Source organism: Nanorana parkeri, unplaced genomic scaffold (assembly GCF_000935625.1).
Source record: "Nanorana parkeri isolate BGI_ZX_2015 unplaced genomic scaffold, ASM93562v1 scaffold3, whole genome shotgun sequence".
NCBI lineage: Eukaryota > Metazoa > Chordata > Amphibia > Anura > Dicroglossidae > Nanorana > Nanorana parkeri.
The window spans coordinates 4,082,718-4,098,930 of record NW_017306271.1 but is presented as its reverse complement, the minus strand read 5'-3'; the positions used below and the strand labels follow the sequence as shown (position 1 = coordinate 4,098,930).

At 43.0% G+C, this 16,213-nt stretch overlaps 1 protein-coding gene across 1 annotated transcript in view; it reads left to right on the top strand.

The window, feature by feature from the left end:
• The first annotated feature begins 14,148 nt into the window (after window positions 1-14,148).
• NPTX2 (neuronal pentraxin 2) overlaps window positions 14,149-16,213 on the top strand; it is a 23,865-nt gene continuing 21,800 nt past the window's right edge. Inside the window, exon 1 of the mRNA XM_018568611.1 lies at window positions 14,149-14,595. Coding sequence (XP_018424113.1) covers window positions 14,161-14,595 — 435 coding nt within the window. The 5' untranslated portion in view covers window positions 14,149-14,160. The remainder of the gene's footprint in view (window positions 14,596-16,213) is intronic.

Genomic DNA, 16,213 nt, shown 5'->3' with positions numbered 1-16,213 from the left:
CACACCAGAACATGTTGCAATTGGTAGCCAGTGGATATGATTATTGTACACCGCAGCACACATGATGAAACAGTATAGCAATATGAATCTCAGTGTGTTTAAAATGTTTGTTTTGTTGAAGAGTGCAGTGTAATGTCTAACACCTATACCTGGTGATAAAAGGGTGTATATCTGATAAAATTGTAATACTCATATTAAGACTTCAGATATAAGGACATACTAAAGGCTAAGGAAGAAAATAATGTTACATACAGAACCATCCATTGCCAAGGTCTTTGAAAAGGCAGTGAATGAAAACTTGCTTTTATGTCACTTCTTGGTTATCATAAAACACAGATCTGTGCAGGTTTCCTACAAATATATAACAATAGAGATGGTTCAGGGTACAGCAGCCATTTTAAATCAGTGTTCCATGAAAACCTAGGGTTCCTCCAGAGGTGTCTTAGGGATTCCTTGAGTTGTGGTTGATTGACCTGCCATTCATGGATGCCATAGTCCTACACCCCTTGACATAGCCAGGGGCATGACATTGGTGATCTTTTTACTTATCTAAAAGGGTTACATTCTGCCCACCACTGGGACTGGTTCATTTTTCCCACTGACCACCAGTGTGAGGATAAATAGTTTTTTTCCCAAGAGCCGAAAATTATTTAATAGGCTCCCTTAGGATGAGAATGTTTTCACTGAAGCAATCACTACCCTGCATTGTAGGGGACTTGCACCGACCACTCATGCTGTCATTACAGTATATTAAAATAATGTTTGCGTAGTCTCTTAATAGACATAAAGACAGGACTACTGTTCTGCATCCTGCCTATAGGTCAATGATTCACAAAGTATTGCTGTCATGGGGTCAGCATGAAAGACAGGTAAGCAGAATTTTCCCAGATCAACATTGGAAGGCCCTGTATTTCTCTAAAGGAATGTTTCCTTTAAAGAGAAATTCCACCTTTTAGAAAAAAATGATAAATGCACACTTTTCATGAACAGAAAATTTGCATTTAGAATTTTTTTGCATTGGAGTAAGTAAAGCATTGCAACCGTATGAATCCTTGAATCTGATGTTGAAACCTGAACATGTTTCATGTGGCGCCTTATGGGCAGGGCCGGATTTCCCTACAAGGCCAACCAAGGCCTGGCCTCGGGGCGGCAGGGAGTAGAAGGGCAGCAGGGGTGTGGAATTCCTATGTCCCGATGCCAGGGACATGCAGTTCTGGGCCCTGGGCGGGTAGTTGTTTTTTACATTTTGTCCTGCTTTGGGCAAGCAGGGCTAAATGTACAGTGGGGAAGCTGCCGCTTGTTTTGTACAAGTGATCTCGGCGATGTCGCTGAGATCACTTGTATGCAGTCTGCAGGTCTGCCATTCTCCATGGGAAGGGGGCGCATTGAGGAACCTGCCCTTCGGGCAGCAGAGAGAGTAAATCCGGTCCTGCTTATGGGTGTATATATACAGTATATATGGGTGTAACATGGTCAAAAAGGTAAACATAGGGGGCCATTTACTAAGCTGCCGAAGGCAGCCGAATGAATAACCGAGCCGAAGTGAGCCAAAGCATGCTCGGCTATTCACAGCAGCTCTGTACGGATGTTTTGAGCCATACATTGGCTGCATTCCTGTCCCCCTTTTCCAAAATCTTCAATGTACAGCCTGCTGGGTGCTGCACAGCTTCTTCTCCAAAAGTTTCAGGACTGGGCTCTGCTTCTTCAGCGCATGTGTGGTGCAATGTCCATTCGTTCACAGTAAGATATTCACTGTTGGAGGAAAGATTGTGGCTGTACACTCCTGTGCGTGCACATCTATGCGCCAATGTGCGCTTGCCCAGGACCTTTAGCACGGCATCACATACAGATCTACTTGCACGTCTTTGAGGCAGAACTGATTTGCTGGTAAACCTCTTACAGTATTACACCAGTGCCGCCTGCCCGAATACAAAGGACAGCCTAACTCAAATACAGAGTCAATACTGCAGAATTGGGATCAAAACACACATACACAGCAGGTGCATGTACAAAATGATCTGTGTTTATTTTTGGTTTGTATTAAGATTATATACCCAAAATGACGCTCGCGGTATACTGAGATGCTGCAGCTGAAGCGGATCCCGACAATTGTCCTGGGATCCACCCAGCTGCGTGACTGACAGCTGGCTCTGCCTATCGAAAGGCAGAGCCAGCTGTACCCGCCCCCTCCCCCGTCCGTTCCGCCAGTCAGCGCTGGCGGATCGGAGCGGGGAGGGGGGAATCAAGCCCCTCCCCTGTCACAGCAGAGAGCCGTGACAGGATCGAGAGGTGAGCGAACGCCTGTATGTGTTCGATCACCTCCCGATCTACTGAGCCGACCTGTGACAGTCTCATTGTCACAGGTCGGCTAGAACTATGAGGTGAGTGAAAAGCACTCACCTCATAGTTCTCCTTTAACATTATAAAAACCATTTTGAGCATCTCCTTCATTTTCCCCCTTTCGATCAGGTATTGATCACACTAACCCTAACTACGTCCAATTATCAGATCTTCACAGGGGATCACCCTATACCGTTCAGAACACTGGTCTGGAGGGAGACCCCCTCATTTCTGGGCTACTGCCATATCCTGGAAATCACCCTCTGACCGGACGTTCCGTTATCAGCGATGGTATCGGAGCATTTGGGCGCACACGAGTACTCTCCCAAATACTCTGCATCGGCACCAATGACAATTCTAGTATCGGTGCATCACTAGGGGAAATGTATCAAAAGTGGAGCAGACAGAATCTTGGAGCAGTTGTCCATAGTGACCAATCAGCTTTTCTTCAGTTTGTTTCTTTCAATGTGTTTAGTTAAAGTAGTATTAAACGCTTAAACTTTTTTTCAATAATGAATCCAGATCAAACAAATATACATTGCCCAGCAAAGTATTGCTTTAAATTTTCCCTATCCATAGTTATCATATTACTGAACAACTGGCTCCATCTCTCTCAGCTCCACTTCCCTGAACATCCTGTTCAGTACAAGATCACAAGGAACAGAACAGTCTGCAGCAGCTGTCAATCTACTAGCTGGGAGAAGAGAGGAGGTGGAAGACTGGATCAAGGAGCAGAGGATTGGATTGCCCTGCTGTGTCTGTAAGTTTGTCGAGACGCACAAAGTTTACTAGTACACACAAGGGTGGCTCCACAGGACCCTGCAACAAAAAGGTGCTACCCTAAAACAAGATATCAGGGCCATTGTTGATCGGACCAGCTGATTCTGGAAACTAACAGCTGATTCTGGAAGCTGACAGAAAACAAAATCTTTGAAATATAAAGTAGCAGCATCGATTGCAAGTTATTAATCAGTTTAATAATTTTGAGGGGAATTTATCAAAACTGAAGCAGACATAATCTGGAGCAGCTGTGCACGGCAGCCAATCAGCTTCTTTCTTTCATTTTCAAATCTTAACTGAACAAACTGAAGAGAGAAGTTGATTGGTTGCCATGTGCAACTGTTCCAGATTTTGTGCAGTTTTGATAAATTCCCCTACTAGACTTTAATATCGCTTTACGCTTTGAAAATGAAGGATAGAAGCTGATTGGTTGCCAGAGGGGACAGTAAAACGTGGCAGATGTTCTAACCTTTCCCCATTCTATCCAAAAATAGAAAAGTATTGGCTTTACATACATAAAAATGGCCTCTGTGATAATGCCAATAGCTCATGGGCCTAAACGTTATCTTGTCATTATGTTAAATTCATTATCATTTTCATTTACAGAGATTGTAATATTCTTTTCATTCCATATTCATTAGAAATTGTACAAAACAAATACATTGCGAACCTAAAACTAGCACGGCCCCCAGCACAGACATTGACATCCCTCCACTAAATATTCTCATTAACTTGTTTTGTAATCATTCAGCAACAAGGCAGATCGTATATATTCCCTTCAGCTCCATTTCTTCATTGGGGTAGATTAAAATGGCTTAGCTGGGTCCACCATTTACCAAGAAACATGACAGCAGGCAATTAGTATACTTCAGTTGGGTAATGCAGAATACGTTTTATGCTAATGATATGACCGCTTCCATATTTTTTTTTTACAAAGTCCAATAAAAAATACATTTATAGTTGTCGTAGAAAGAGCCGGACACTAACACTGTCTAATTAACTAGAAGAAATTGACTGAACAAAATGGTTTCAGTGTTATTGAAGCAATTTTTCATTCACTAGCACAATGCTTGCAGTGATAATTATTTTTAATATTCAATGACGGTTTTTATTACCAGGGCTTTGCTCTGAATGGACTCAGAGACAAAGGAAAGTCTCTTAACTGTATTGTTGGGTATGCATGTAAAACAGACTAGCTTGATGTGCATAATATTATCAAGACATGTTAAAGGGTAACTATGTTCAAAAACTAAATATGTATTTCTATATTGAATTTCCATAAATTCTATCCCACTCCTAATAACTATATCGGTCTAGAAGCTTGTAAACGTATTAAAGTACCCATAGGATGTATTTCCTGAATGCAGTGGCATGATTTCACTCTCAGCCCTGTGAATTCAGCGTCTGAACATTGTAACATTACCATTGCTTGCTGGAAGCAATGCATCAAGTGTCAAAATTTCTTTCAGCTTTGTGAATGTGCACTTATGTCACCTATTTCACAGAGCCTGCCATCTGAACTACAACTCAATGTCTGAACAATGTAACATTTTCATTGCTTGCTGGAAGCAATGCATCATGGGCTATGTAGTCTTGAGAAATAAAGATTGCATCACATCCAGCAGCAGAGAAAGTGATGCAAAGCACACTGGGAAGCCAGGAAGTTGTTGATAGTGATGGGAAGAATGGAAGACAGCGCTTGCTACATAAAGGCATTTTTTTTAGTAAGCTTTGATTGTATTATCAAAAAAAACTCTAGTATGTATTCTTATTACAATGCTGTAAATGCCAGAGAGGATATGCTGTAACTTTAGAACTCCTTTAGGACTAGCATACAAGAGATTGATCTAGGGATGCACCTATACCATTTTTTCTAGACCGAGTACCTATACTTTTCCTCAAGTACTCGCCGATACCAATTACTTATACCTTTTTTTTAGTGTCATGTGACAGTTTTTCTAATACAATGCAGACTGATGATTTTGGGACAGTGGTAGAGCACCAGGGCCGAGTCACAGCTGCAACCGCTGCAACCCCTGCAACCCTTGTAATTCTGCCACAGACTCCAAGCTGTAGAGGAACTACAAATCCCAGAAATCCATTATACAGCAATGCAGAATACCAGCAGCGATAGAGGACTACAAATCTCAGCAATACATTATATAGCAATACAGAATACCATCAGCTATAGATGACTACAAATCCCAGCAATCCATTATACAGCAATGCAGATTAATATGAAGCCACATACTCTGGGTTGCTCCCCAGGGCTCTGCGGCATCTCAGGAGGTTGTGCGTGGTCTGACCAGGGCTCTGCACGGTCTCACCAGGGTTGTAACAAGTTCTCCGAAAGCTGTGCATGGTCTCACCAGGGCTGTGTGCAGTCTCACCAGGGCTGTGTGCGGTCTCACCAGGACTGTGTGTGGTCTCACCAGAGCTGTGCAGGATCTCAGGAGGATGTGAGGGGTCTCACTATGTTGTGGGGCAGGAGGATGCCGCAATGCGATCAGCCGCATGGGAACGCAAGGAACGTTATGCCTGCGGGCCGCTCCGAACAAAATGCTGCAAGCACTATTTTGTTCGGACCGCAATTTTGTTGAGTTACGTGGAGGCGGCAATACCACCAACGGGTCCATCCTCAAATGATTCAGAAGGAAACAGCTAAAATGTAATCTTTATATTGCCAACTTAACTCTCTTTGCTATCCCCCATACTGAGCTCATTTAACTCAACACCCCATTCCTCTCTTGCACACTTCCCCAGTTCTAGCGCTGCCATGTGGTGTCTCAATATTTTCCTCTGACCAGCTTGGGCCATCTCTTCCTGCTGCCTGTGTCTGTATTGTAGAACCCAATGGGGCCAGCTTTCAAAGCAGTAGACAGCCCTATAGAAGGCTTTGGTGTTCTATTGCACATGCGCAGACATCCGGAAGAGGATGCCAGCTGCAGAATGTAAGCACTGTGGTGGACAGCGGTGGCATTAACTATGTAAATATGCCATTGTGGAGAGGGAAGGTGGGTTGGATAAGCTTGTGAGTGAAGGGGAGGGTTGCAAAAAGAATAAGGGTTAGCAAACCTTCAGAAAATGTATCTTTGTGAAGGGCTGTCAGTGATACAGATAGATAGATAGATCTTCCCTCAGAGTGTATTACTACAATCTGCTCGGTTATATGCACTTTCACTTTATGTTTGTGGGACTTTCTGCAGCGTCAGCACTCAAGGTTAATGCCAGTAGTGATATGCTGAACACACCCGAGTTCGGTTCTAACTCAAACTTTAGAACATGGAAAAAGTTCTAACTCGAACATAGAACATTTTGAAGGCTTGAAGGCCACATTTTAGGACACTCGGAACAAGGTTAGAGATTTTGTGTGATAAATTCTGGTGCCTCTTTTGCAGACATTGGATGAAAATAACAATAGGTGCTTTAAAATTGGGACTTTAGTGTTGGTGGTGCTTTCAAACCGTAAACCTTCAGAGTTATTCTTGACGGGTTCAGGATTGGACCCTGTTCTAAAAATTCGAATTATATGCACCTGTCACACATCTGTCTCTTTGTTGGCCTTTCAGACATGATGTGGGGCTTATTATAATATTTTATTAGAGAATATGGAATGAGAAATTGGTGCTTGGGTGCAATACTTTATCACATGTGGTGCTTGGTGCACTATAAACTGTTGTACAATGATTTATTATGAAAAACAATGTCAAAAATGTCAAAAAGAAAAAAAAAACGGGAACACTTGCGACGCAGAAGGGGGAACACCTGCGACACGAAAGGGTGAACAGCAATGAGGCAGCAAAAGAACCTGCTGCTGAAAAAAATTAAAAAATAAAGAAATAATCATAACACTGGTGACGCAGAAGAAGTAAAGCCAGCGACGCCACTGACACACAAAAAGACAGCGAATATACAGCACAGAAAATAATACTATATACCGTACAGAATACTGTATATAGCACTAACATGCTGTATAAAGCACTGACACCAGTTAGCTTACACTACACCTAACTCTATCATTAACAACAGCAACACACTACATAAGGCTGTGGTTTAAGCAGCCTTATATAGTGTGGGCCTGGGACTTAGCTGTGAGCCATGATTGGGTCTCAGCTAAGTCATCATTACTTTTCCCAATCTTGGCTCTTACAGTGCACTATGCCGTGATTGGGCAAAGTCGGCGGGCTTACGCCCTGATAGTTTGTGTGTTCGCGGAAACACACGAACTAGCAATGTTCGAGCTGAACTGTTGCTCGACTCAAACATTGAGCCCATCCCTATATGCCAACTCCCCAGATTGGATAGCAAGATTCTAATCAAAGTATGTTGTAAAGCAGTAGTTGACAATGTACAAGCTGTAGTGGACCAAAATTGTGTCCCCTGATAGCTCCAAAGGGCTGCACATTATATTCAGGCCTGGCGCTACCGCAAGTCAGACGGGCGCCTTACGGCGCTGCAGGGTGAGGGCGGAAAAAACAAGGCATTTTGACAAGTACTTGTACTTGTCAAAATGCCCCGATGTTTGCGCTATGGTTTTTTTTTTTTCACTTACCTTCGGTGCAGGAGAGCAGCCGTGAGTCAGCGCTGGTCCGGTGGGAGCATTTTGACAAGTACAAGGGGGTCGAATCCTAGCACTGGCCCTGATTATATTCACATATGACAGAAGACTATCAGAGACTTCAGACATACTAAAGGGGATGATAAGACACTGCATACATGCAACAGTGGTGGTTGGAGACTGAAGACACACTGCAGGACATAGTAAGAGCCCGGGGACCTTCTACAGCAAACTGCTAGAGATCACTACCATTAAAGCCTCTTTGTAAATGAAAGCTTCCACTACTGATGACTGCTGGGGTCTGCAAAGGGTCGCACAGCAAGCACCAAAGGGCCGCATGTGGCCCTTAGGCTACACGTGGGGCACTAGGGTTGTAAACAGTGGGTAAGTACCCTGTTGAATGAACTGTGCTGTGCTAGCTTGACTCTGCAACCCTCAACATACAAACAGTACATTTGGTACAGGCTTTGCTTCCTGCCTCTGGTCCACAAACTCCTTTAACTACATCTTGTAATTGTTTATGTTTGCTGTCATTTCTGCTGTGCTCTGCGTTGCTGTGTAACTCGTCCCGTGGGCATTCACTGCTACCGTATAAGCTGATGGCTGCTGATGGATGTATTTTGTTGCTTTATATGGATATCTGCAGTTATATTAACCACATATGCTGCATCAGTTATTTCTTTATGCTTACCCTCATGAACACAATAATTGACCTGTTAACTTCTCAAAGTGACTCCCCGATGTCGTTAATAAACAGGTTGAAAAGCATCGGTCCCAGCACAGAACCCTGAGGCACACCGCTAATAACACTAGCCCAGTCTGAAAGGGCGCCATTTATTGATACTTTCTCCTTTAAGTTCAATTCCTTCAGCAAACCACTTTCCTGTATAACATGAAAATTGCATTCTTACTACAGTAACAATTATCCTGTATGTAAACCTTAGCTATTGACTTCTCTTATTTGATCCTTTTTGATCTGTTAAATATATAACTGTTCTATATAAATATAATTGTTATATCTAATAAGGGCAAAAAATATCTGTTGATCCTGCCAGAAATCTAGTAAGCTGATAACTTCCTGTGCTCCCTGCTGCACTCACGCTTATCAGTTAGCAATGTTTCTAGCCAGGTCTATGGACTCCAGCACCCCTCTCCTATATGTTATATAGAAGCAGAGAGGGGGAAGGGTTCTGTAATCCTGGCCTAGGGTGATAATTCTGCTTCTCGTAGGTACTGTACATTGAGTGAAGATTGACAACCTAGGACAGGAAGTGTGTTATTGGCAGGATCAACAGGTAAATATATAGGAAAAACGTATGGAAAAAATAAAACTAATGCAGCCACTCCATCTAAGGACTGGTAAGGGGCAATACGTTACATTTTTGTTTTTGAGATTAAATATGATTTAACTATGGACAGATGGTAGCAGATCAAGAAGCAGATCAAGAATTATGCTTTCACTTGCTACATGCTTTGTTGTGTTTTGGCTCAGAAGGAAATTAAGTAAGAGACAGATGGCTAGCTATCATTGTTACTAGCAGGCTAGCATTGCCACAAGGATGTGATGGAACAGGACAGGTTTCATTTAAACCTTTCACTGAAAACTGTTTTTGCATTTTTTACACAAATGCACTTTTAGGCCTGAAGATTACTTAAACCCCCCATAGTTATCTATTTTCTTATAGCAGATAACCTGTATAATAAAATAGTGGCAGCTGTTTGCTGGTCTCCCTTCCCTCTCAACGCAGACACCCAAGGTGCCAATCCCAGGCCCACGAGAGGGGCAGCAAAGCCCAGGAAACACGGAAGGGGGCGTCAGCCCCTGGAAGTGATCGGTCTGCTTCACAACTGCCCGAATCACTTCCAGTGTAAAGCTGACAGAAGGCTTTAAACATATGAATAGGCTCCTGGCTGCAGCTTACACAGTTCTTCAAGATAGCACAGCCCTGTGTGGACCTGATTCTTTTCTGCTGCCGTTAGGTAACACTTGCAGGTCTCCTCCCCACACACACAATTTTCACTGGGTCTTGAAACTAGAAGCAGCAGACTGATCATCTCTCTGTTAGCAGGCTTCTTGCACCGTGGCACAACCACTTGGCCTCATAAGTAATACTCCCGCACTGTATGACCTATATGCAGGGCCGTCCCTATATTGAGGCATCTGACTGGGTCTTAGCAACCAGGACCCTCTTGCACTTTCGGGCCGGCGTCTCACCCAGCTCACTGACATCACTGGTTGCCAAGATCCTGGCAACCAGTGATGTCAGTGAACTGGTCAGGATACCGAGTCTCAAGGAATGTCCACCACAAGCTAAACGGAACATTCACCAAGAGCACCCCGACCTCAGACGGTGAAATGCATTATATGCACTGTATCTAGTGCACCATTACCAAGCTCTATGTTTTAATACTAACATGGTTCTTAATTTCCAAAAAATGAGGGTAAAAAATGAGATCTCCTTGGGGTGTCTGCTTTTAAAATATTTTTATTTTTTACTTTACTTTTAGGGGCTTCGGGAAAATATTGGGGGTCTAAATAGACCCCTGAAATTTCCCTTTTAAAATAGTAAAAGAGATTGAGAACACAGAGCCCTCAATCTCTTTTTCTGCAGCCCATGTTATAAGTATTGCATTGTTTGGCCAGCTTAAGGGTCCCCACACACCTTACGATTATCGTACGATAATCGCGGGAAATCCCTCGATCGTACGGTGTGTGGAAGCCGTGCGACCTCTACTACTGTAAGGTCGCACGACTTTAAACTTACGGACATGTTCGAAAACCCGCCGAGCATCGTACGATGTTCGGCGGGTTTGTGACATGTCCGTACGATAACAGCCGTACAGGCCGGTGTGCGCAAGCGCACACTGCCGTTCAGCATTGCGGTCATCAGAAGCCCGCCCCTCAGGGGGCGTGGCTTGCGATCATCGCAAGTACGATCTGCCTATGCAACATAGGCAGATCGTACGTTTTTTTAAGTACCTTACAACCATCGCAAGACAAAAGTCTTGCGATGGTTGTAAGGTGTGTGCCCAGCCTAACACTACTGGTTTTTGGTGAATTTTCCATTTTCTTTCCATTTTTACAAATTTAGAAACTGATGATTTGTTTTATTTTATTTACCATTTCTTGTATTAAACATTCATTTTATAAATAAACATTCCCACAGAGTGCATCACGTACACTTTGAAGAGGATTCTAGGCTTTCGAATAGGAAAATCTAGCAGCACCTGCTCACTTTTTGACTGTCTGTCTGAGAATATATGTGGCTTCAAAGGAAAGTACTGTGCTCCTCCTCTGACCTATTCAACTGTATGCAAATAGGGGCTAAATATCTGGCGGTCAAATTACAGGCTATTCAGAACATAGTAGTTAAATCAGTACCACCTCAAGTGCCCCGCCTACTGGTTGCAATTTTGAAATGGCAAATGAAAAAGGAAATATACATATGCAATATTTGAACTAAAAAGGAATTTAAAAATATTTTTACAAATTATATTTCTTAGTAATAATGTGTCTCAGTCAGACACTGAATCTTCCACAAAAGCTGTCAACTCATATTAAGAATATGTTTACAAATACCATTAGCTGTCTGTTGATGTTGGCTAATGCTGACCTTGTGTGATTTTTTTCCCACGGGCTTCAGATTTGCAGCAATCTTGACACTCCTCGCTGATTTTCTACAGATTACTGTAAACCTGTCTGTGACCATTAAAATGTTTTCTAGCTTTCAGAGATAACTGACGTGTGAAGTGCTTTGAGACGAAAAGATGCACAATCCCTCCATTGCACTTTATACAAGAACTATAATGTACCTGTAGTGAATACTGTATTCCTGTTCATTGTATATTCCAGTAGCTAATGACAGTTCATCCTCTAACCCTGCTCAGCTTTACCACTTCACTAGAAGTCCATTAATACAGTCTGCTAATTAATAATGCATTTCCCCCTGGAGCAGTGAACTCGGAATTTGCCTTTTTTTCCTTCTTGTTTTCTCAATGGTGAATTTCCACTCAAAATAAAATAAAATAAAATAGTTACTGTCTGTAGTACACCGCCTGTAGAAAATAATACACGGCACCCTCAAGCAGAGAGAGAAAGATAGACGAATAGACACGAGGATACTTAACTGATCGTAAAGCAGCCACATGTATTACAACCTAATTGGGCAATCTCTTCAACCCTTTTCATACCAGAGACTTCTTTGCATTCTTTTTTTCGTACATCTATTAAAATCCACATTTTAGGCCTGAAGATTACTTAACCCCCCTTCCAGAATTAAATATTTACTAGAAGCAGAGACCCTGTAGAATAAAAAGGTGGCAGTTGGAAATTTTTATGTTGCATCAGTGACGTGCAGTACCTCTGGTTCCAGGTGAAGCATTCCCCAGCCTCGCCCCCAGCACGCCTAACCCAGCCCCCCGTCTGCCAAAGCCCCACCCCCGTCTGCCGAAGCCCCAACCCGATCCCCAAGCTAGTGTGAAGGAGGAAGAGAGGAGACAGGGAGGAGCCTCCCTGTCCCTCACTTGCTCGTCACTGCTGAGGCATTGAGATCGATGCCTCACCACAGTTAAAATACGCATGCAATGTTGCATTACATAGATGTAAACTGGGGCTACTACAATGCAGTAAAAAATGTGCTGCAACGCATGTTCAATTTTGTATTGCATAGATGTGAACAGGAGCTTAGTAAGGATTAGACGCGGAATGCACAGTGGGGTGGCCATCACCCGGTGCGGCCTCCGCACTTGAGTTATGATGACCGTAGTGTGACGTCTCATCACACAAGCGTGGTGATGTACGTCACTGCTGGCAGCCATCTTGGTGATGGAGGCAGGCAAAGAAAGGAGTCGATATTGACCCGGCTTTATCAGGTATGCCACACCCCCCTCCTATGCCGCTGTTGGGCTCTCGGTCTAAGTGCCTGAATTTTAAGAGAGGGTGACACCACAATAACTGTCAGTCATTATGGTGTCACCCCATCTGATGGTGTCACCCGGTGCGGGCCGCACCCCCTTTGTGACGCCGCTGAGTAGGCAGCCTGTTCAAGTGAATGGGCTTTCCTAGTGCAAGGGAGTCGAAATGCACTGCAGTGCACATTCAATGTTGCATCACATAGATGTGAACAGAAGTGAACCATTTTCTTATATAGTAAGGAGAACAGATGTGAATGGGCTGCCCGACTCCAACGCAGTCAAAACACATCACAAAGCATGTGCAACATTGCAGCGCATAAATGCGAATGGGGGCTTACTGCGGTTTGGATGAAGTAGGCAACCCTTTTCACATTAATGGGCTACCCTACTACACAGTCAAAATGCATTGCAATTAGGGTTGCCACCTTTTCTTCAAGTGAAACCCGAACACTCTAGCGACACGCAGACATTTTTGGGGGAGAATGAGCCGCGGCTTATACATATGTAATTAGCGCCACCCATTCATATGTAAATATCACAGTTGAGACTATTTTCAATGGGGGGCCAGTAGCCCTATCTTAATTTTGGTTGCCCCTGTCTGCCTGACATCATGTGTCTGGGTTTCTGCTGCCATGAAACCGGGACACAGCATTCAAAGCCCAGACTGTCCGGGTGAATCCTGGACAGGTGGCAACCCTAATTGTGACGCATGTGCTTTGTTGCTCTGCATAAATGCATTGATGTAAACAGGAGGCTAAACCATGTTCCAATATGGTAATGAAAACAGACGTATGAAATAATAATAATTCCCAGCAGCCAATCAGAATTATTTTTTCACTAGTCCAAGGACACTGACCTAAAATCATAGTTGTTCCATGTTACTTCACTGCTCACGTCATTTCTCCTTAATCTCACTAATAGCACTCACATATACTGTTGCGTTGTATTACTTCTATGCATAGCACACTTACAATTCATCATTGCCCCGGAAATCGTTGAAGAATACGAATTGTGACAATAGAATCACCTCTCCAGGGATGGGGCACTTTGTAACCCGTATGGACAATCTATTCAGAATCTAGTGAAGTATTCCCTGTCTGAGCCAATAGCTGCTCTCGCTGCTTTCACACCCACCAGCAGCAAACGGAATTTTCACCTTGAACGGCATGCACATTCACATGGGATGAGATGACGTGTGAATGTGGGGGAGAAGCTGTCATTCCAGACCCGCCCGCCGGCGCTGTCCCTTTAAGATGAGTGTGTGAGCTCGCCCGGGCACTGCTGAGCTCCGCTGGAGAGGAGATCGTATAGAAGAGCCGGGGGGAAGCTCCGCGGCGTCACATCGCATCTTCCCTGGGCACAGAAGTGACACCTGACCGCCCCTGACGCTACTTGGCTCAACGTCAACGTGGCACACTTCGCCAAAGGACCCGGACAACTTGTTAGATCGCGTCAATCCCTGACTGAGAGGAGCCTGCAATCTTTATCCTCATACCCTTATCCTGAAGAATTACACCAACCACTCCCGCAGCCTCCTGTGCCGGGTTGTAGTAGTAGTAGTAGTAGGCATGCTTACTTTAATCAGCGGGATCGTTTGCTTACTCGCCTTTGCGAGAGGCAACGCTATCAAGCAGCAGGACAACGCCGGGGAGCGCTTTGTGTGCACGGCTCTCCCTCCTGATGCCACCCCGGGCTGCCCCATGCCAAGCTTTAGCTCCTCTCCGGAAGAAGACCTTCGATCCAACGTCATCCAGCTCCGGGAGACCATCCTACAGCAAAAGGAGACCATCGGCAACCAGAAGGAGACCATCCGGGAGCTGACTGCTAAGTTAAATCGCTGCGAGAGCTTATCCGAGGATGGGAAGCATGGATCCTGGAAAAAAGTATCTGGAAAAAACGGGGGGAAGGACACCATGGGTGATCTCCCCAGAGACCCCGGCCAGGTCATAGATCAGCTCAGCCGCACCATGCAGTCCCTGAAGGACAGGCTGGAGAATTTAGAGGTAAGTCATAGAGGACTTGTATGGGGACTGGGATGGCGCTGCCAGAGCTTCAATGGTATGCAGGCATGCTGGAGTAATGTTCATTCACATTTACTGGACACACTATCAATGCTTTGCCTTCCATTCATACACATGGCACAGAGGTGGTAGTGGGGACAGCTCCTCACACCACTCTCATCTCCAGACATGTCATCAAACTGAAATACAATGCTACAAATCCCAATTCAGCACCTGGGACAGCTCAGACCCCGCGCTTCCCTATACCAGAGACCACCGGGAGCTGTCCGAGGTGCTGAATTCACACCGTGCCGGAGATAGGACAATGGAGGCACTCCACACCCATTTCATATGGCATGCACGGAGCAGAATAGTGAGCTGTGTATAAAACAATGACTTTATTATCTCTCATACCATATATATTATTACTGCTTATTACACATGTTCAGAAACGGAACACGTTACTGTTAGCAAGCTTTGTACATCAGGTAGAAGAAATAGATCATGTGAGGGTCTAACTGATAACACATTTGGAATTCTACAGCGTGTGTCCAAAAATAATCAATTCAGTGTGTAGGTAAGAAAGTTATGGTTTATGGTCCATTAGGAAAAAAGCAAATGCATATCTAAAGTTTGGGTATACAGAATATACAGATAGATAGATAGATAGATAGATAGATAGATAGATAGATAGTTATACATAGATAGACAGATAGATAGATAGATAGATAGATAGATAGATAGATAGATAGATAGATAGATATAGATAAATAGACAGACATATAGATAGATAGATAGATAGATAGATACATGGTGATAGATAGATAGATAGATAGATAGATAGATAGATAGATAGATAGATAGATAGATAGAGACAAATAGTTATAGATAGATAGATAGATAGATAGATAGAGATAGACAGATAGAGATAGATAGACAAATAGTTATAGATAGAGAGATAAATAGAGATAGATAAATAGATAGATAGATAGATAGATAAATAGATAGAGATAGATAAATAGTAATAGATAGATAGATAGATAGATAGATAGATAGATAGATCAATAGATAGAGATAGATAGATAAATAGTTATAGATAGATAGATAAATATATAGATAAATAGTGATAGATAGATAGATAGATAGATAGATAGATAGATAGATAGACAATGAGAAAGGGGGAGAGAGAAAGATAGATAGATAGATAGATAGATAGATAGATAGATACATGGTGATAGATAGATAGATAGATAGATAGATAGATAGAGACAAATAGTTATAGATAGATAGATAGATAGATAGATAGAGATAGACAGATAGAGATAGATAGACAAATAGTTATAGATAGAGAGATAAATAGAGATAGATAAATAGATAGATAGATAGATAGATAAATAGATAGAGATAGATAAATAGTAATAGATAGATAGATAGATAGATAGATAGATAGATAGATCAATAGATAGAGATAGATAGATAAATAGTTATAGATAGATAGATAAATATATAGATAAATAGTGATAGATAGATAGATAGATAGATAGATAGATAGATAGATAGACAATGAGAAAGGGGGAGAGAGAAAAATAGATAGATAGATAGATAGATAGATAGATAGATA